We start from the raw sequence: 20,532 nt of genomic DNA, 5'->3' as shown, positions 1-20,532 counted from the left end.
ATTCTAGTGATCCAAAACTTGTAAAAAACACATGTAAAAAATTATTTTAATATAAAATTATAAAATGAACGATAGTTAGATGTTATCACTTGTCCGCCCATGGATCTAATCATTTTTCCTCTTGCTTGTCTTTACTCGTTCCATGGGAAAATCTATTCCTATGTGTTGGCTTCGACTGGTTTTTCCTTCTTTCCCCGGAATTTCTAAGTGTTGATTGGCCTTTCTTCTGTCGACATCTCTATCAGAAAACACGATCAACATTTATGCAAGTATTTTGTTAGAAATGGTTAAACTATTGTATATCTTTTTTTAAAGTTCGGATTAAATAGTTGGTGATAAGACTTCATGAGCTATCTATGCTTTTAAATAGTAAATCTCCAAATTCTTGAGGGAGAAAAATTATCAACCGGCACGTTATCAATCAACACACAATACTTCTGATTAAACTTTTTCAAGAATGAAGTAGAAAACAAGAACTGATACACGAGATACCTACTTCGTTTCTTGAATATCCAAATTATTATGGGAAAAAAGTTATCAATCGACACGGTACCAATCAACACATACTACTTCTGATTGAACTTTTTCAAAAATGAATTGGAAAAAAAGAACTGATACACGAGATTCCTGCTTCGTTTCTTGAATATCCATATTCTTATGGGAGAAAAAATTATCAATCGGCATGGTACCAATCAACACACGCTACTTCTGATTGAATTTTTTCAAGAATGAAGTGGAAAATAAGAACTGATACACGATATATCTGCTTTGTTTCTTGATTCCCTACTCGACTGTATCTTCTCATCTTGATTTCAAATCACCCATTCACTCTATAAACAAAAAAAAAAAAAAAGAACCATTTATTGAAAGAAAAAAATTTTATCTTTTATGTCCTCTATTCTTGAATGGTATAAATTTTCTTAAAGTTCAGATTTTTGCGCATATAAAATGAAGAAATAAATGAACATTCAAAAAAGTGCTCAAGAAAATTGCTGTATGGTTTTGACATATTTCATTAGCGACGGTCCCCGTGCCTGTCCTCCTTCTGACTGAGCCCAAGGAGGTCCTTGTGCACGTCCAGGTGTCCCTGCTCCGCAGCTCCCTTCTGGCCGCGCCAGAAGTCCCTTTACCCATGGCAATTCTGGACAGCCCTTTCTATCTCTCTGTCTAGCTTCTGGCATTCGGAAGTGTCATGCCCGTGCTCTTTGTGGAAAGAGAAATATTTCCCGGTGCTAGCCCTTGTGACAGGATCTTTCTTTCCTCTCCCAATAGGAGGTGGTCGATTAAGGATCTCTTCCTCTTCACATATCTTCATGGCCTCTCCTTGGACACTTCAGTGGGGTGTACTAGGAAAAACGTCCCAAGTTCCCCCATGTCCCCTGCTCTCCTGTCCCCGGGTCGTGCATATTTGTCTATTCTTCCTCTTCCCTTTCTCTCTTCCCCCATGATCAATCCTCTTTTTGCCTTACCAAACCAATAACCTACCACTGACACTATACAAGACCAACCGACAGATTGAAATAACCCACAAACAACCTGTAAACAGAAAAGTACCAAAAGAATGCAAATGAATAAAGTAACCCAACCCAAAGAGTATAACAAAAATGCCACTTCCCAGCATCCCAACAGTCTAAGAAAATTCTCAAGTCAATCGAATCACCAATATGCCCCTAAAAAGTCCTTTCATTGGGGTGGGGGTGGGCGAAGAAGTCCCTTCACAAGCAAAACGATATCACATGAGAAACAGTAAGCTCAAAATTGTCTCTTGGCAACATTAAATGAATGTTAGGAAAAGATATACCAAGAAATTGCAAAAAACAAGTCAAACGGTAAAATATCGAAAATATAAAACCAATTCACAGTTGCAATGAGAAGTTACAACAAACTTGAAAAACACCTACACACATTTTCTAATAAATAGGGTCATTCAACTTGAAAACAATAGACCATTTTCACTTTACTTTTTCCCTTTTACATCATCCGGATGATGTTCCACATTTCTGCCAACTCATGAATATCTGTCTCAATGTCAATATAATGATTCACCTTAAATTTGTTTTCCGAGCTGGCCAAAAGTTGCTTCAATTCACTGATATCATATTTTTCAGTTTTTTCTGGTCAAGAGGACCTCCCTATTTTCCTCTTCCGCTAATTATTCAATTTCTTCGTCGAACACACATCCGATTCTCTTACAAAGTAGCAGAACACTGCAAAACCTGATAAAAACACACACAAAAAAGTATTTCAATATAAAACTATAACACACAAAAAAAAATATTTTAATATATAAAATTATAACACAAAAAAAAAAAAATCGTTCCATGGGAACATCTATTCCTATGTGCTGGTTTCGACTGGTTTCCCCTTCTTCCCCGGAATTTTCAATTGTTGATTGACATTTTCTTCGGTCGACATCTATGTCATAAACACGATCAACATTTAAAAACATTTATGCAAGCATTTTGTTAGAAATTGATGAACTAATGTATATCTTTACGTTCAGATTTAATAGTTAGTGATAGGGCTTCATTAGCTATCTGGTCCCTATTTTTCTTTTCCGCTAATTATTCACCCAAGTATCATCTCGAACATGCCGTAGTCTTTTATGTCCAAGATCACAGCTTGACACAAAATCGTGGATGAATTTATTTTAAACGAATTAAAGATGTTCATCTGTTTGATATTATAAGATCTTTTTTATTGTCAAATTACTAAAAATGATATAATATTATGAATGTTATTTAAAATTATTTTTAAAATTTTATAAATATTAAACGTATTTTACAAAAAAAAAATATTTCATATTTTAATTTTAAAAAATTGATATTCTTTAGAAATTTTATTTTTTAATATTAATAAGTTGACGACATGGCGGGGATTTATAAAAATATAGAAGGCTATTTGGAGCATTAAAATTTTAAAATAAGATTTTTTTTTTTAAATAGTAGGTTACCTCAGCTTTTTTAAAAAACAGCTTATTTTGACCGCTTATAAGTTGTTTGACAAATTATTGTCAAACAAATTGGAAGAGCTTATAAGCTCCAAAACAACTTATAAGTTTCTTTGTAGAGCTTATAAGCTCAGCCTAACACTATAAAACAAATTGAGTATTATGGTTTAGATATGATGAAAACCAAACTTCCCATTAATAACAATTATATAAGAACCAAAATCTAGTTACTAATTCCTATGAAATTGAAAGGCAAAACATGAAGCTTCTGGAGTAGAACTTTGGCCACCGCATCTATAACAAAATATTTTTCACATCAATGCTTCTCAGAGGGGTGATAGCTTTGCCACGATTGCTTGTGCTAGAAATTTGAACATCACATCTCAATTAACTTGAAAGGAGTATGCGGTATGCCAATATCCTTTTGAATTTCTGGAACTGTTAAATGTTCTCACAGAAATCGAGTAAGCATTACGCATCTTCGCACGGTTAAGAAAAATTGAAGCAAGAGTCTCCGAAAACTCTTTTATCAATATATATGCTAAATAAACAAACGGTGTGATTGAGAAACTAACCATAAACATGTGATTGACTCTTATATCAAGCTTGAGTTATGAGACTGACTAGGGGGTGGACAAGGTAGTGAGCTTTGCTCCATGAAAGGATTTGTGAACGGATTTGTGGAATCACGGCCAGTCGTTTGTTCGTGCTGCTGATGTGGCTTTGTGGGATCAACTTGCTCTGGTGGGATTTCAGCTATCTGCATAGAATCATGTCCATCGGTTGATAACTCCTGTTGCCGATGTGGCTGTTCTTGGAATGGTGTTTGCTGTTGGGAAATTTCATGCATGTAGTTATGATGCTGCTGTTGCTGGATGAATGTTGCTTCATATTGGGAGATTTGAGGCATCTGCATAAACTTTGGGTGTGGTTCCTGGCTCGTGGTGTATAGGGTTGTCTCTTGATTGTAACAACTGGACTCGAAAGGATTTGAAGAGACCATCCCCACGTGATAAGATTCATTTTGACTAGCTCTAGCCAACGCCATTTCATATAGACTGTCAAGTGCTGATCTGTCCAGCACATTAACCTGTTTTTTTCACATTGAATTCGACAAGAATCAGGAGCATCTTGAAGTTTACGGAAAATATATCGAATTAATACAGGAAGAATACGAAAAAAGCACCGTTTGCCCCAAATTCAGTGTAAGACGCAAAACCGATCATTTAACACATCTCTAGTTCTCTCCAAAGAAGCACCAAGGTGCACTGTTGGTACTGATGAACTAGCAATTAGACCCAAGGTGAGAGCACTTAAGCTTGCTATTCTTGATTTTAGAAAGTATAAAAACTGTCACAGAAAAACCAGAACTTATAAGAGGAGCTTAAACTGTTGCAAGCCTTTGTTGCACCAATTCAAGGTACACTTTTATATAATGTCCCTATCCAACATCGAGTTGTAGGAGGTGTTCATGATTTATAAGGTAATACAATGGATTCATCTGGCAATTTAGATTAATCATTCTTGTATGGTGAGGATGTATCTGAAGTGAATGTGAGGGTAGCCATTCCATTTGTACATAGTTGTGCTTGAGAAATCATAAAGCATGAAAATTCTGTAATGTCTTGAACCTAGATGTGAGTTGAGCACTAATAACTATGACTTGACCCTAAAATATGCATGATATTATATGAAATAATAAGTTTTTGTAATTGTGATTGTGCGGACATCATGAACAATAAATGCATATTATGCATTACACAGTTACAAAGTAGCAACATACTTATGCAACAGAATTGGGGAGAAAGTGTAACAAAATAAAAATAGAAAGATTGCATATTGTGCTTCAATCACTTCATATATCCTTGTAGACAACTGGAGCAAATATATAATTACCTTAGTCTGTGCAGCTACATCAGAATGTGGTGTTGTTACTAGTGCAAGCTCCCAACCAGTTGGTTCACTCGACAATTCTGAACTACTTGTGAGATTAGATGCTCCTTCTATACATGATATGAAATGATGAAATCATGCTTTCTGACTTGTATTGGGAATGATGAAACACATAAACACAAGAACTACCTATTGAAACACAGGGGGGAACTTGTTCAGCAAATTCAGATGCTTCCTGGCATGGTTCATCCCAGCTCTAAGAATACAAGAAACTTGATACGGTAAATTACCATAAACTATCTGCATTTGAATTGATCCTATGAATCAGAAATTCAATACCAATAGATCGGGAATCAAAGGTGCTGCTTCAGCATCAGCTTTTTGGTCCTTGATAGACTCTACAGATGGATGAGATCCCTCTTCAGTATCAGTATCCAAATTTGATGCCGGCTCAGTCGGCACTTTATGAATGTGATTATCTTCATTCTGATAAGTGAAGGAAAAACCAATTAAAATATGATCCACAGGTATCTGAGGAGCAAATAATCTATATGTTAGATGTTATCTATGCATATTTTTTAGGTCAAGGAAGAGTAGAGGAAGCGACACACTTATATACTAAATTGGGTTGAGGGAGTGAATATATATATATATAGAAGGTACTTAATGTTTCGAATAATTCAGTCACTATTACATACTGCTCTCCAGGGAAGCGTCAGAGCTTGTGGAGCATCCTTTACATACTCCTCCATGGCTGTGAGAAATGAAGGGGGAGGCTGCAACATTTGGAGTTAAAAGGAGTTAAATTTGATTATCTGAAAGAACAAAACATGCAACGTGTAAAGTCACATACCTGCTCAATTTTGACGTACTTCTGTCTTCGCCCAAAATCAACGCTCCTGCACATCTCATAAAAGTTTGATAACCTCAGCGCCTGCAGTATTGTGTCCATCATTGAATTAGTATACACCTATGGTGCTAAACATAGTTTGATTGCACAGTAAACTAAGAGGGACAAAACTTACGTGTTCCCCTGCTCTGCGATAAATTTCAAGTGCTCTGACAGCATCATGTCGTTGCATCTCAAAATACTGTAACAAATACATGCCACCGATTCTATGTAAAGAGATGTATTTCTTCCCTTTATGGAAATAAACAAAAACTAATACATACTTTGTCAACCAAATTGAGTACTCCATCTGTTATTGCTACATAAAGCCTCACACTTTCAGCTGCAACCTGAAGTAGCAGATTGAAATGCAAGAATTCATATAGATCAAATTAAGTCATAACAATGAAAGAAAATAGGGTAAGGAGATCAGTCTTAACAATAAATGCTCACAATTGAAAGGGCATACTGAATCATGAAACTGCACAAAGCTGCTCCACCTGGCTGCACAATTGCATGCAATCAACATACATCAATTAAAAAAAAATCATGCAAGTAACTCTAACAAATATTGATAGAATAATATAAATCATAGAACCCTCGCTAACTAGTTGCAATTCTGTACCTGGCAAGCAAGAAGGCGAAAAAGCAGTTGCTGCAAAACAGGCAATTGCTCGAGCAAAGCAGGAATGTCAAATTTCTTCGTTCTCTGTTAAAATTACATTTTGCTCACAGCATGGAAGTGGAACATATTATCCAAAAATCTCATCCATGATTCATAGTAGCTTCCATGTCAGCACAAACTTTCAAGTGGCATAATATTATTCAGTCACAAAGGGAAGGAGATGAGCTGGAAGCTACAGCTCATATAAAGATTAGACTCCTTCAGACCTATTAAATAGAAAAGGAATAGAAGTAGCTGCCACAGTTGGCTATAGGCTTGTGAGCTATAAATGATTCAGAGACATGGAAAGGATTAATACAAACCACTCATCAATTGCTTGAGGATTGATTTTCAGTCAATGCATTCCAGAGTCGATGCCAGAAAGCTATTTTTACCTTGAAGTTATCTCTTCTTGGTAAAAACCAAGAGCACGGTATAGGTAAAATAAGCAAAATAAACTTATGGAAAAGCGGGTTAAGAAATGCTAGCCAAAACAATAAAAGAAAGCAAAGAAATGCTACATAGTGAATAAGATATATGGAAACAGAGAATAGTATTAAATTAAGAAAGGAACGATGAGATTCTCCAATAATGTTCAAGATATGCTGTACCCATAAACAGATAGTTGCATCAGTTTGAAGTAGATATGTTGCAAACTTGCAGAGCACGAAGGTAAGAAACCATAAACAAGAGGAATGCAATGAAGTGACTATCGTTAAAAAGATTTCGTTTTTTCAGTTAAATTCAGATAAACAATGTAAAGACAGTAACTTCAAATAAAATTGTAAGAACAAGATAAAATGCTTGCCGAGTGATCTCTGTAGAAATCGTATTTGAGTACACGAAAACATTCCAGGCATTCCTCAAGATACAAAGCATATGTACGGATCCACGTAGAATTGTCCCATGCTTAAAATTAGAAAAACACAAATAGTCAGTTCTCCATGGTTAACATTTACGATTTCCATAAGGAAAAGAAAAATATGTACCACTGGGACTCGATTCATCCTTGAAATGTAACAAGTTTAACATATGACCTCTGCTACTGTTATAACTAATTAGTTCCTCACAAAATGAAGGATCAACCTCCCTCAATGCACGATGTATAACAATCAAAGTTTTTAGTGCAACCTGAGAAAGAAAATGGAATAAATCTCTCATCAGAAGTTGAAGAATACATTAAAACAGCAGTTTACGAGTAGACAATTTTCCTTGATAAATATTTTGAATTGATTCAACTGTATCTAACACACATAAAACAATAAAAGTGAAAACAATGATGGAGGATGAGAGAGAATCAATGCATTGGCCTGTGCACTACAGAGATTAAGAATTATTAAAAGGTTCAAGCAAGCACTCACTCACTCGCAGTCTGATTTCAACTAAGTGTTCAGATTGATAAAGGAAACTAAAAGTTTCCCACACTATAAGCTAATGACAATGTTCAATTCCAATAAGGAAATTGATTTTAGTTACTTAAACCTTTAGCCCGTGTTAGATATAACATTAGTTTTGGGGCAAAGTAAAATATTACTTGGCTTCCTTGGTGGCAGAAAAACTTAAATGTGCCATGTAGCTAAAATTCAAAAATGCGAGTAAATATTAGAAAATAAGAAAGAGGCCAAGAAGCACACCGCCCAGGTACGTGTTTTTGCAAGACGCCTTGCTAGTGCATCTATGCAATAAACAACATCCACTCGAGGTCTAGAACCAGAAACTGCACCAAGAATAGCTGACAAAAGATAACAGAAATCTGCATTTATCTGTCTGAACTCCAAGGTGTAAATCACTGACTTTTATCAAGAAAATAAAAGACAAGGAAACTGTAGCGCAATATCTGGAGACCAACAAAACAAATGTTGTGGGCAATGATACATCCAAGGAATGGAAATATAATTCAAAATACTCGAAAAAAGAGTTGTCTGCTCACTTCTCACATGCTTCTCTTTTGGCAATGCTTCAACATGGTTTGTGGCTTTTAGAATAGCAACATCTAGATCCTGTAATACATAATCTTATGTTTTCCCTTTGAAAAATCATGTGATCAATAAATGAATTTAAAGCTCAAGCAACACCTTATAAACACTATTGACTTTGGCCATTCCAACCATTGTTGAATCCTTAAGAGCTCCCATGGCTTTTCTAAAATTTTGCTGGCCATTACTTCCAGCTGCCATTGAACCAAACTTCAAGGAATTCACTCAATAATGTCCTTCTGCACTAAAATTTAACCCCTGGTAAACATGTGGCAAACAACATCTGATGTCACTCATCTCAAAATAACAATAATCTTCTTCATCAATAAGACATGTTGAGATGACATCAGAGCAAAAGGTAAGAGTATTTCATATGTAAGATATTGACCCCCGGATGCTAATGATTGAGACGTTAAGTTCAAGTTTTCTGTCTTCCCAAATTGTGGGTTTTCAAATTCATCACTTATTTGAGTGCAATCCAGGCGCAAAGTTTAATTTGCACTTATTATATTCAGTAATCTTAATTTCTCATGTTCTCTTCCTTTTTCTGTTTTCAACTCCTCTAAATAAAAGTCTTTTCCTTGGCGCAAAAATTAACACTAATGCATAATGCACTCATCACACCATATAATATTGAACGTCTCTGAATAAAATAGCGTGAACCCCAATCATAAATAAAACGATCAACTCAATCCTCAAATTCCTAATGATCGAAATCATCATAATATAACACAAGATAATCAAATTCCTGGAACGCAAAAACGCATCGACAAAAAGATGCGCGTACATTCAACTAACATGCGTGTGGACATAAAAGAACACCGAGCCATTCACGGGAAAAAAAAAAAAGGTTAGATAATTATCTGGTAATCGAAACACGCGCACACAAACAGATGCATATGCAGATTTACCTTTAGGTATTGACCGGAGGCCTGAAGCCGGAATAACGCCGTTGAAAGAGTCGGAGTTTCGGTTGCCGTAAATGCGATCAAATCCAAGGGAGATTGTACTCCCGCCGGAGAATACAGTGATAAATTTGCCCGAGAGGTTGCTTTGTAACCGAAAGATTTGGGTGTATGAGCATTGACCAAAACACAACGTTTTTTGTTTCGCATGTCCACTTTATTGCTTTGCATGAATTGTCCACAGGTTGTTCGGAAGAAATACTTTTTTTTTTATTTTTTTTTATTATTATTATTATTTTAAAAAGTGCATTTATTTAGATACAAAATATACAATAATCATTAATCAGATGTCAAATAATAGTAATAATAATAATAATCATTAATCAATATACATTTAAATTATTAAATAGTGTATATAGATATGTATAATTTTGATCACCTGCACCCTAAGTTTTTCGTGTGCGACCACTAAAATCCGATATCGTGTTTTAGTGTAAAAAAAAAAAAATACTGATCGCACACAAAAAAATATGCACTCTAGAATGCAGGTGATCAATAATGTAGATATGTATATATATATAATATATACATGTCTATAAATAATGTATCAATTCTGAGACCTTACGCGTAGGTGCACTGTGTATTTTTTAGCAGTCAACCCTAGTGTTTATTTTTAAATATTTGTCTAAAACGCATCACAAGATTACTTTTTTTTTATGTAAGAGATTTCTCCGGGCCTGATGTTGAATTTTTAATTATAAAATAAGCTTATAAAATTATCAAATTGAAAAATATATATTAAAAAACTATTTCTTATTGTGAGATCATTAAGTTTATGAAAATTTTGTTATTAAAAATAAGAAAATTTTAAATTTCATTTTAATCTAATTTTAAACAAGAATATTTACACAAAATTCAACTTGACATAAACGCAATGTGTGGCTAATGTGTGTATATATAAAATATAAACCTTATGTCATGTTATACACTAATATATTACATAAAAATTATAAGATACAGGAAACAAAGATTACATGAAACATAATGTCGCCTATATCGTATCAACACCCATATACTGCATGTACATTATGCCTAAAATAACGTTTTGATATTTTTGAAATCTTAACTAAGAGAAGGGAAAAAAAAAAACCTTGCAGACAAAGGAAGGTTCTGTTTAGAAAACTCAAAATAAATACAAATTTGAAACATAAAAAGAAAGAGAGATATTTTATGGAGAGAAAAATGTGCTCTTTCATTATAAATAGTAGTCATACATATAAATTTAGGAGATGGGCGGGCGCTGCTCGACAAGATCGAAACTAATACTTCATTCTCTTGGCTCGTATATGCAAAAATTAATACCCTCGTTTTCCACCAATAAAATTTTAAATAAATTAATGAAAACTATACAATCATAAAACAATATCGATAAAACATTGGCATAGGCATATAATATTATTCAAAACTGGAAATATCAACCTCCTGACATCGTATCAAGCCAGCAGCTCCGCCGTAGCACAGCCACTTCTTACACTCTTTGTTCACATTCCATCTGACCCTGTGCATTGACACTATCTTGGGAGGGAAAACTTGTATTTCGTTCTCACTTTTTTCTTTGCTTTTAACTTCTGGATCATCTTTCTGCGTATTCGTGCTGCTTTGTTTTGATTTCGGTGCTTGTTTCTTGATTGTCAAGGATGAGTCGTCACATCTGAGTTCATGCAATGGATCACTGCCGCCACATGTTTCTGCAAACAGAGAACTTAATCAAGCACACTGACATAGAGAAACAGCACCTCCTATATGAGTTTAGATGTCGAACATTTTTTCCCATATACCGGTGGATGACACACATCAGTGTGTCACTCAACTCAATACATGGAACGTGAGAGCCAACACTATCCACAAAAGGAGATTTTCAAAGGAGCCGTGACACAGAGAACATTGCTCTTTCATTTCTACCGTTAGACCAAATGTGAAAAACATATAAACGAAGCGATGAAAAGTGCATGATAAACACCTTTAGGCACCAGTTCATTTGTTTTTGTCTCTTGATATCTTGCAGCCGTAGACCCACGTTTCGTGCTTGGACAACGCTTTATGAATGGAGAATCAGTTGATGGGCTGACTATGATTAGATCAGATTCCTCTTCCAGGAGTGATCCACAGAGATGGTGATGAATGCGATTTCGAGACGGATCATTCACTGATCTAGATGTTGGCTGAGTAAACAAGATTTTCATTAGTAAGAACTTGGGAGGGCAGAAAGCTCATTGAAGATATACAAGAAACACGCACTAGAGAGAATAATTTAGATGTTGTCACGTTGAGAAGTTGAATTTTTCAAATGAACCACCCAAGACAAACTAGGAAATTTTGAGTTCTGGAAGGTGGCGAGCTAGAAACTCTTTAAAAAGATTGGCTTTAAGAAATGAACATTCAAATAATGAAACTAAATGCAAAATTCAGGTCATGCAAAAGAGGCAGTTATTCATAAGCTAGCTCTTTAGTAGATTATATGAGTTTTAGAACATAAGGTTTACAGTTATTAATATTCCAGAAAAAGATCGACATATTAAGATGGTCTTGCAACCAAAAAAGTTGAGTAACAGCTAGCACTCGAGCTATCCCTCGGGCATTTGGACAAGCATAAACATAAAATGTCAAGACAACAAGAAATGAGAAGGAAGGGAAACATATAAATTCACCCAACTGTTCACCTGGAAGCAAAAAGCTGTTCCGTCCTCACCACAATATGCCACCATGCCTAAAAGTTAAAACAGAATCAGAGGCCATGGTCTAAATGATTTAGATTGCACAACAGCAGCGAGGTAGTAGATCCAAGTTTTAATACAAATACCATAACGCAAATGCTTTAAGAGAAAATATGTATTTTTGAATGTGTCATGAGGTGGGGATGGAATCAGAAAATAATAAAGGCAAAGTAATAGATTTTTCTCCCATTAATTTAAGTACAATACAACAATTCGAACAAACACAAATGAATTAGTATATTAAGTGACCATTATAGATCATGGACTGGATTTAACCTATAATAAGATCGATGGAAAAAGAAAAAGAATATATTTTATCACAAGGAACCTGTCAGTTGAGAAGCGTGAACACTCCAGATAGAGAATAAAGAACAGTCAAAATTGTGGGTCCCCCATTTCGTGCCTGCGTGAGAGTTTCCAGCAATTGGAAAATCAGATGCCGCTTTCACTAAGTTGACCATCCAAAGTGTTCCATCGTCAATGGATCCAAAAACACATCTATAACCGAAAAATGAGAACTTGAGCTATGAGATGAGAAGGGAGAAAATTATATTACAAGAATGATCAAAATATACCGTGGGTCTTGCAGCCAACTTAAACTATAAGCTAACCCTTGAATTGGATGTTCCCACAATGGACGAAATGGATCCCTGGAAGAAGCAGGATATATATTGAGCAAAAACTAGCATTTATGAAAAACTATTGCAATGATTATACTGAATTCATCTTCCTCGTCTGAAGGTCTGAACTACCTTCGGGTTGAAACATGCTTTTCATCATATTGTGGCAAAACTTAGATACTCTGCTTTGAATTTTATTATTCGGATTCCTTGTAGAGTAAGTCATATTGTTAGCACACTTTCCTAATACAACGATTAATTTCACAATCTCTCAAATGTTTTCCAGGCTAACGTTAACTGTCAAAGAAAATTTTATTTGTTTAACTCTTGACCAAAAGTTCGTGAATTGGAATGTGGATTTCAGCCTGAAACAATAGTTTACATGTTTTTTGAAGTTTCAAAGTAAACAGATATCATGTGCATACCTACCGTATATCCCAAAATTTAAAGCTTCTATGTCCACCAGTGACGATTACATTTGCGCTCTCAAGATCACTGCAAGCATTAGAAATGTCTGATTTAACAGAAATGATAAACCAAAATTTCAGCCAAAGATGAAGAGAGTTTTGATAGGCAGAAACTCCACTTGCAACTATGCCTCGACATTTTATTGCCATTGCTGGATGGAGACAAAACAAACACACCAAGACCTTCACCCATGCTTTAAGAACACCAGGTATCTTTATGATGTGTTTTTGCACATATATGAATTTACTTCTCCCAATGAAAGGCTTCCCAGAGCACACATTATCCACATATCACTTTTGTTTGAACGCTTGAAATCAGTCTCAGTGGTGCTAAAGCACACAACAAGCTCATTCCAAAAGCGCATGCAACTTTCAACCAAGAGCCTCATTAGGTGAGTAAAATTTATGCACATCTATTACTATTATTGCATGAGAGTGGCATAGTAGTCTTTAGGTATGCCCAACCTTAAAAATTTTTCTAATCGTGGGAATTTTTCCTAAAATACCTATTTTTCAGCCTCTATTTTCCATTAAAATTAACATTATGAAAAAACTTATTAAAAATAAGAAAATTTTAATTTTCATTTCAATTTTTTAAACAAGAATATTTACAAATAAATTCAACTTGACATGTAGGCCATGTGTACACTGGGGGCTAGTATATAATAAGTAACAGTAGCCATCCAAACATAAGAAGATAACATTTATAATACAAACACAAAAAGAAGTGTGCAACTAAAGGAACAATAAATTGGAAACTAGATATGTGGTAATGTGCAATCAGAAAAGCAGCCAACTACCGTTAAAAAAAAAAAGAAGAAAAGCAGTCAAAACTTATTTTATACGAGTGGAAATAAAAATGACTTTGATCGTAACTCACCGACCTTTGATTTGGTGCCCATGCCAGTGTTCTAATAGGACCCGTATCTGCACTGAAGGAAAGCAAAGGCCTGGTTTCTGCAGAAAAAAAAATGGAATGGCATAGAAAGCTGTCATTACCCTGGCAAACTATCATAGAAAAGAAATATTTAACAGAGTATATATGCTTTAAATATCAAAACAGCAAGAATAGATTCTTTAAGATCAATATGGAGCCCTTAATGTCCCTACCTGTTGATGGATCGGTAACCGAAAACTGCCACAATGCAACCTGAGAAGTAGAAAATGGGTTGAAATCTAAAAGGAGACTGACTGGGAAAATGGCAAAAAGTAATAACTTATATGAGTTAAAAACCAGTGCAACAGCCATTTAATATTTCACAAGAAAACATTTAAGGGATTGCGTCAAACATATAGTGCATCAAAAGGTTTTTACTTTCATGAGTTTTCTTATTCTCGTGGGCAAGAAAATTAAGCTAAAAAATGCTTTTGTCAACAGCAATTATGAGCTCTACAAGTACAAGAACAACAGCAATTACGAGCTCTACAAGTACAAGAACGGAAAAACGGAAAGGAAACGTTACCACTCCATCATGACATCCAACCAAAATCCTATCAGATACAGACCATTCGAGTGTTAGTGGAATGCTGTGATACAAAAGATGACAAACCATAAGTTAGGCAAGAAATTGCAAAATCTGATTCTAAGGTGGACAAAGTTATGTCCACATGCTACCAAGGATTCTTTTCATGAGAAGCAAATAAAAACTCAGTTCTTTAAAATGCATGGAACTCCTTGTTATCATCATGGACAAATAATTTTAAAACATTAATGACTGTAAAATAAGCCATGGATTATGAACCCCAAAATCAATTGAACAATGTTGTCCTTGGTGCGATTCATCAAGCAACCAATGCCAACTTAAAAAGGATAAAAGAAAAACAAATAGTTCCACACAGCTATGTTTCACCACATAGAGTTACTACTTGAGGTGTAAAAGGTAAGTGATCATTCAGGAATCCCTTCTGAGTATGTTTTAGCCAAAGCACTACATTGCTTCATGCAGAAAAATAATGCAAAATTTATTCCGTAATCCAGCTTGAAACTTAAACTCAACTTCACCCGAAGCTCTCCCTTTCTGACTTCAAAATTCAATGTCATTGGATGAAAATATATTGAGAGTATATAAAAACTTTTTTAAAAAAATCTCAAGTCACTGATAGTTCACTGCACTAAAACATTGAAAGGTAAACATTGCATAATAAAAGCATATAATTTCCTCGAATATGCTTCAGCCAAAAGTTTAGAATTGGAATATACTCATACAGTATTGTATAAAACCAGTTAAATTATTGCCACGTCATAGAGAAAGAGTATGCATAAAATAAATACCACTAGTTCCGAATTACCTTTGCCTACCACCACATTTCAAAATTGAACATCTAAATACTGGTTGCAATTTAATGAACCGAGGATCGACACGCTCTTGGCATTCAGGATATACAAGTTTCACTGTCTGAGGAAGGGGAACCTCCCATCTGCATTTGATACATGGTACGCTGAGAAACTAAATGACGACAAATACCAGAATGAAGGATGACTTAATGTATGAAAATGTGCTTAATAAAGAGCTATTACAATTTATGAAATCATACTCAGGCTGGGAATATCTCACATTCAGTGAGCTGATTAAAGAACCATGACAATATTTACAAGTTACAACCATTCTCAGGTTGGGAATATCTCATATAAAGAAGAAAGGTCATGCCAGTATAATCATTATATCTTGCAAGCAAGTACTAGTGTACACAAGGGTCTTTTCAACACATCTCAAACTTTAGATTTTTGTAAAGTTCCACCGTGTGCTGTTTCTAATCATGGTGCAATGCCTTTTTAAATGAGAGGGGCCATGAAGGTATTAACTTTTCTTATTTAGAAAAAATGACTTAGAGGTATTTGACTGGATATTGCGCCTGAGGTAAGTAAAAAATGGAACTTAAAAAGGAAGGTAGCCCAAAGGAACAAAATAATAATAAAAAAACCACAAGAATGAAGTAATAATAAATTATGGGCAATTGATGCTAAACATGAAGACATCCTTGAAACCCAGATGGTTATGAGAAAAAGTATTTGTTGCAGTGAGTGGACGACGTATACAAGAATTACTACTATAGCCTTTAAACAGAGCGTGCATTCAGCTTAAAGCCTCATATTTTTGGAGACAATCATCCAAGAACTCATATTCAACAAACGATTTTTAAAACTCTACATTAATGTCATGCATGCACCATATTTCATTTCTCCAGAGAATCCCAATAAACATCGTAACAGTCTAATAGATAATGCACAATATAGAATCTCAACACAGAGTGATCTCCACCCAATTCAATGGGAAGTTCAAGTCACAAATAACTTATTCATTCCTCCAGGATGTCGTACATATGAAAACAAATGAAAAAAATGTTAAAATTTAGGATTCAAATTCCAGAGCCAGAAGTAGATAGCTTAAGAGTATCTTACACTTCTAACGCACCATTTCCAAGCAAGACAGCAAGATAACCCATTCTCTTCATGGATTGAGGGTCACAACCAATATATGGCCGCCACTTTACATCCCATGCAACTTTCCCATTATGAGCTAAACACAGCATCATTCTAGGCAATGCAACATCCTTGGGAACAAAGTATCTAGAAGCATCACAAGAACCGGTACAATTTATCTTATTGTGTGGCCTCAAGGAGGAATTCATTAGATAGCTTGCAGATGATAGATTCAAAAGGGAATGTTCTTGGTGTTCGTTTTGTCTGAGCATATGCAAATCATTATTGTGAACCTGGGTTTGATTTTGTGCCTTTGCTTGATTTCCTCTGCCCTCTGGAGAACTCGATGTTGACGCATTTACATGTTCTGTCTTGTTGTAATCTTTATGTGATCTCCCAAGGTCTTCAAGATGTTTGCTGGTACTTATGGAAGTTTTGTCTGAGGGGTGTGATCTAGAAGAACCCTCAGGGTATTCAATAGCAAGAGGTTGCACATTTTGATTGTCAGCATCTGCCTTTTCTAAAGGGTCAATAAGAGGCTTCTTTCTTGGTCTTCCCCTTGGCCTTTGCATTTTAGTTGCTTCATTGGTCGTGACCATCCCCTTTTTCTGGGTTGGTCTTGGCTTTTTGCTACACTGAGATAGTACAACTTCCTCCTCACAGAGAGCTAACACACACCAAATTTGAACGACACCTCTGCCAGATAAGGGGGCGCCAATCTTGTGATATGAAGATTCAGGAGGATGAGCAGCAACAGCAATGAACTACCACGTCATTTTTCAAAGGTGAATATAGAGTTAATATGACAAACAAACAAACATGCAGAGCAGGTGCTACACACATGATATCAAGAAGATACACTTGTCTTTTAGTATCTAAAACTGACTCAGAACGTGTATGTAAAGTAAATTTGATAAATAAGCCGTCTTAATTGCAGAAACAAAACAATTGCAAGAAACCTATCCTTTATACAGTCATAGGGTAGATAACAGGGGAAAGAATAGTACCATATTATTTCAAGAAAATAACTACACTCAATGAATCAAAATAAATTATCACAGTAATTGCCACCATGCATGTGAACAACGGAATGCTCTCCAATACTATTAGTAAAGACAATCCTTTTACATCCAACCAATAAGAAATATTTCAAATCAGAAATCTGGACGAGTAATATTTATTTCAATACTTTTTCCTTTAGTTACAGCACAAAATAATGTTGTGTGAGTATGTCCACTACTAAGAGTTTTCTAAATTCATTCGCCTACTCACGCAAAGCAATTTCCATTGCAGTTATTCTGCATAATTCCTTTTCTAAGTGGTACCCCTCGTTAAAGGAAAAGAAATTCTACGAAGGCACCATATCAATTACCTCAGGCTTAATGTCATTCTTCGAATTATGATCAACTCTAGGACACCAATCCAATGCCCAGACAGCACCACCAACATGCATTACAAAGTCTTTGCTGAAACAAAGAAAGGAATCATTGATGAATAGCAACTGAAATCTTATATGTACATTCCAATAATCTATTTATTCAGCCCACCTAGATTTTGTATCAGCAATTTTGCTCTCAATCTGCGGATTTTTATGCTGCATAAAAGCATAAATAAATTCAAATTAATGCCAAAAGAAAAAACATTATTTGGAAGGGCCTATGCTGCACGTGCGCGTAAATCACTCGTGCAACGTAGGAAGCTATGAAACTTTCTTCTGCTGAATACCTTAGGAACACTTGCAGCTGAAAATTGAGGTAATGTAACCTCACCTACTATATCTTTTTTCTCAGAATTATGCTGGAAAGCAAACCGTACAACTCGGGAAGCGTAATTAAAATCCCTCCACTCTCTGCAACAAATATTTCACACATAACTTGCACAATTCAAGACCAAACTATCTCCCCAACTATGCGTTTTTTTAAAATAATAAATAAATAAATGCTACCTTAAGAAAGTGATGGAATTGGAGAATCTCTCGATTTCAGACTGATCGGAATCCACTGTTCCGGATTGCCCGCAGAGTTGGACGATTGTTTCGACTGCTTTGAAGTGATTCTCGACCGAATAATCAAACTCGGAAACTAATATTTCCGCCGCCGCGTCTATGTCGGCGAACGGAGCGAGTGCAGGCAATTGGACCGGTGGCGCCAGGTTTTGGGCCACCGTGGTTGGCTTAGAGATTTTCTTCTTGGAGATGGAGATTCTTTTCCGCTTCAATGCTTGTGAAAGAGTGGCGTCCTCACCAATCTCCATAGTTGCCTCTGATTCAATCAGTGATTCTGATTCTGTCGTTCTGTTGGAGAATTTATAGGCCGAGAACGGGCCGAGTCGGGTCTTCCAGCGCACTTTTGGGAAAATTGGGGAAAAGGGAGTCATTTTTATTTTATTTAAAAAAAAAAGATTTAACTCTCCATTTACCATATTGTCCCTGTGTTTAATTGCATATGTATCATTATATGTTTTAAAATATTATTTAACCCTAAATCTTTATCTCATTCTTATCGTTACTCCTCTTTTTCAAACTATCTTCTCAATCCCTCGTTGCAGACCTCATCTCACTGTTCTCTTTTCTTCAAAAAAATCTTTATTCTTATTCTCAAATCTTTATCAACGAAATGAACAACAATCTAGTATGTTTTCTCAAATTATTTATTTAAAATATAAAAAAAAAAAACAAATTAGGAAGACACAAGCTTGGGTCAGACCCAAGCTTCGAAAGCACGGTGCAGACCCAAGCACTTGGGTCTGGCACGTGCTTGGCAGACCCGTGCTTGGCAGACCCAAGCTTGGGTCTGACCAAAGTGATCAGACCCAAGCTTGGGTCTGCCAAGTACGGGTTGACCAAGTGCTTGGCAGACCCAAGCTTCGGTCTGACCACTTTGGTCAAACCCAAGCTTGGGTCTGCCAAGTGTTTGGCACTTTGCAAAGCACACGGTCTGTCAAGTGCCAAACACTTGGCAGACCCAAGCAACATACTTGTGCCAAGCAGACCCAAGCTTGGGTCTGCCAAGCAAAGCACTTGGGTTTGCCAAGTGTTTGGCACTTGGCAGACCGTGCTTGGCTGACCCAAGTGCTTATTGCTCTCTAGGTCTACTCATCTAATAATTATTTTTTTAATTATTCTAAAGCATATATTTTTGTATTTTGCAGGTGAATTTGCCAACAAAATTAGGTAAGGATGTAATTTTTTGTGTCAAATTGACTATGGAGTCGAGGTATAAAAAGACTTCGGAGAAGATTCATAACTATCTAAACAACAATGAGAGAGCGACGTTTTTTTAGCACTCTTCATTTGGTAATCTCGTTAAGTATTACCGAGATTTTAATGTTTTCGGTCAAATTATTTGGTATCTAATGAGTAGGCAGATATTTGATAATAACAGTGATGATTTTTGGATGGTCGTGCCCAAGAGGCCGGTAAGATTTTCTATGTTAGAGTATTGTTTAATAACCGGTCTCGATTGCGGTATAGAGCCGATAGATTTACCAGAAGGAGATGTCTTTGTATCCAGATATTTTGTTGATAAGTCTCAGATTTTTCTCAGTGATTTGGAGGCAAAGATCAAAGCCGTAGGGCAGAATGAGACCGAGGGCATGGATGTGGAGAAGTTGAAGATAGCTAGTCTTTATTTTTATTGTGTTGTGCTTGGTGGAGGGGAAGTAGGAAAAAGAGCATGAAGATTGATCTCATATGGTTAAGGCTTATAGAAGATTTGGATAGATTTAATAGTTATCCTTGGGGTAGAATAGTCTATCGGGATGCCGTCAAATCTTTGAAAAAAGACCTTTTAGGGAAATATACTTCCCTTAGCGAGGCACATGGTTGTAAAGAAGTTGATGGCAGTTTTTTTCTCAGTGGTTTTGTACTTCCTCTGCAGGTATATCATTTTTTTTTAATTTTAAATTTTAAAATGACTTTGTTTTCTTTATTTCTAATAATAACATTGCTTGAAATTTATGTTACAGATACTTG

At 35.6% G+C, this 20,532-nt stretch overlaps 2 protein-coding genes across 5 annotated transcripts; both read right to left on the bottom strand.

The window, feature by feature from the left end:
* Positions 1-3,099: 3,099 nt before the first annotated feature.
* On the bottom strand, positions 3,100-9,493 carry LOC140880230 (putative clathrin assembly protein At5g35200). Its single transcript, XM_073284499.1, has 16 exons — positions 9,284-9,493; positions 8,472-8,630; positions 8,327-8,396; positions 8,031-8,128; positions 7,386-7,527; positions 7,205-7,305; positions 6,358-6,441; positions 6,186-6,236; positions 6,017-6,082; positions 5,869-5,934; positions 5,697-5,777; positions 5,542-5,619; positions 5,183-5,329; positions 5,033-5,099; positions 4,847-4,953; positions 3,100-4,040 (listed from the first exon to the last, which is right to left on the bottom strand). Exons 2-16 carry the CDS (start codon positions 8,571-8,573, stop codon positions 3,546-3,548), a joined length of 1,755 nt encoding a protein of 584 aa, XP_073140600.1. The 5' UTR covers positions 8,574-8,630; positions 9,284-9,493; the 3' UTR covers positions 3,100-3,545.
* Positions 9,494-10,518: 1,025 nt separating this feature from the next.
* On the bottom strand, positions 10,519-18,892 carry LOC140880287 (uncharacterized). 4 transcript variants are annotated; one of them, XM_073284603.1, is made up of 15 exons: positions 18,505-18,892; positions 18,285-18,408; positions 18,107-18,153; positions 17,932-18,025; positions 16,539-17,323; positions 15,428-15,556; positions 14,602-14,665; positions 14,249-14,288; positions 14,023-14,095; positions 13,101-13,166; positions 12,627-12,701; positions 12,380-12,549; positions 11,998-12,044; positions 11,298-11,499; positions 10,519-11,025 (listed from the first exon to the last, which is right to left on the bottom strand). In XM_073284603.1, exons 1-15 carry the CDS (start codon positions 18,810-18,812, stop codon positions 10,733-10,735), a joined length of 2,517 nt encoding a protein of 838 aa, XP_073140704.1. In that variant the 5' UTR covers positions 18,813-18,892; the 3' UTR covers positions 10,519-10,732. The 4 variants fall into 4 exon arrangements, with proteins under 4 accessions (XP_073140704.1, XP_073140706.1, XP_073140707.1 ...); XM_073284605.1 differs by lacking the exon at positions 18,505-18,892 and having other exon boundaries at positions 18,329-18,401; XM_073284606.1 differs by lacking the exon at positions 18,505-18,892 and having other exon boundaries at positions 17,932-18,020; positions 18,285-18,354.
* Between the last annotated feature and the right edge of the window lie 1,640 nt (positions 18,893-20,532).

This window comes from Henckelia pumila, chromosome 2, assembly GCF_033568475.1.
Source record: "Henckelia pumila isolate YLH828 chromosome 2, ASM3356847v2, whole genome shotgun sequence".
NCBI classification, from domain to species: domain Eukaryota; kingdom Viridiplantae; phylum Streptophyta; class Magnoliopsida; order Lamiales; family Gesneriaceae; genus Henckelia; species Henckelia pumila.
This window is presented reverse-complemented; position numbering and strand designations above follow the sequence as displayed.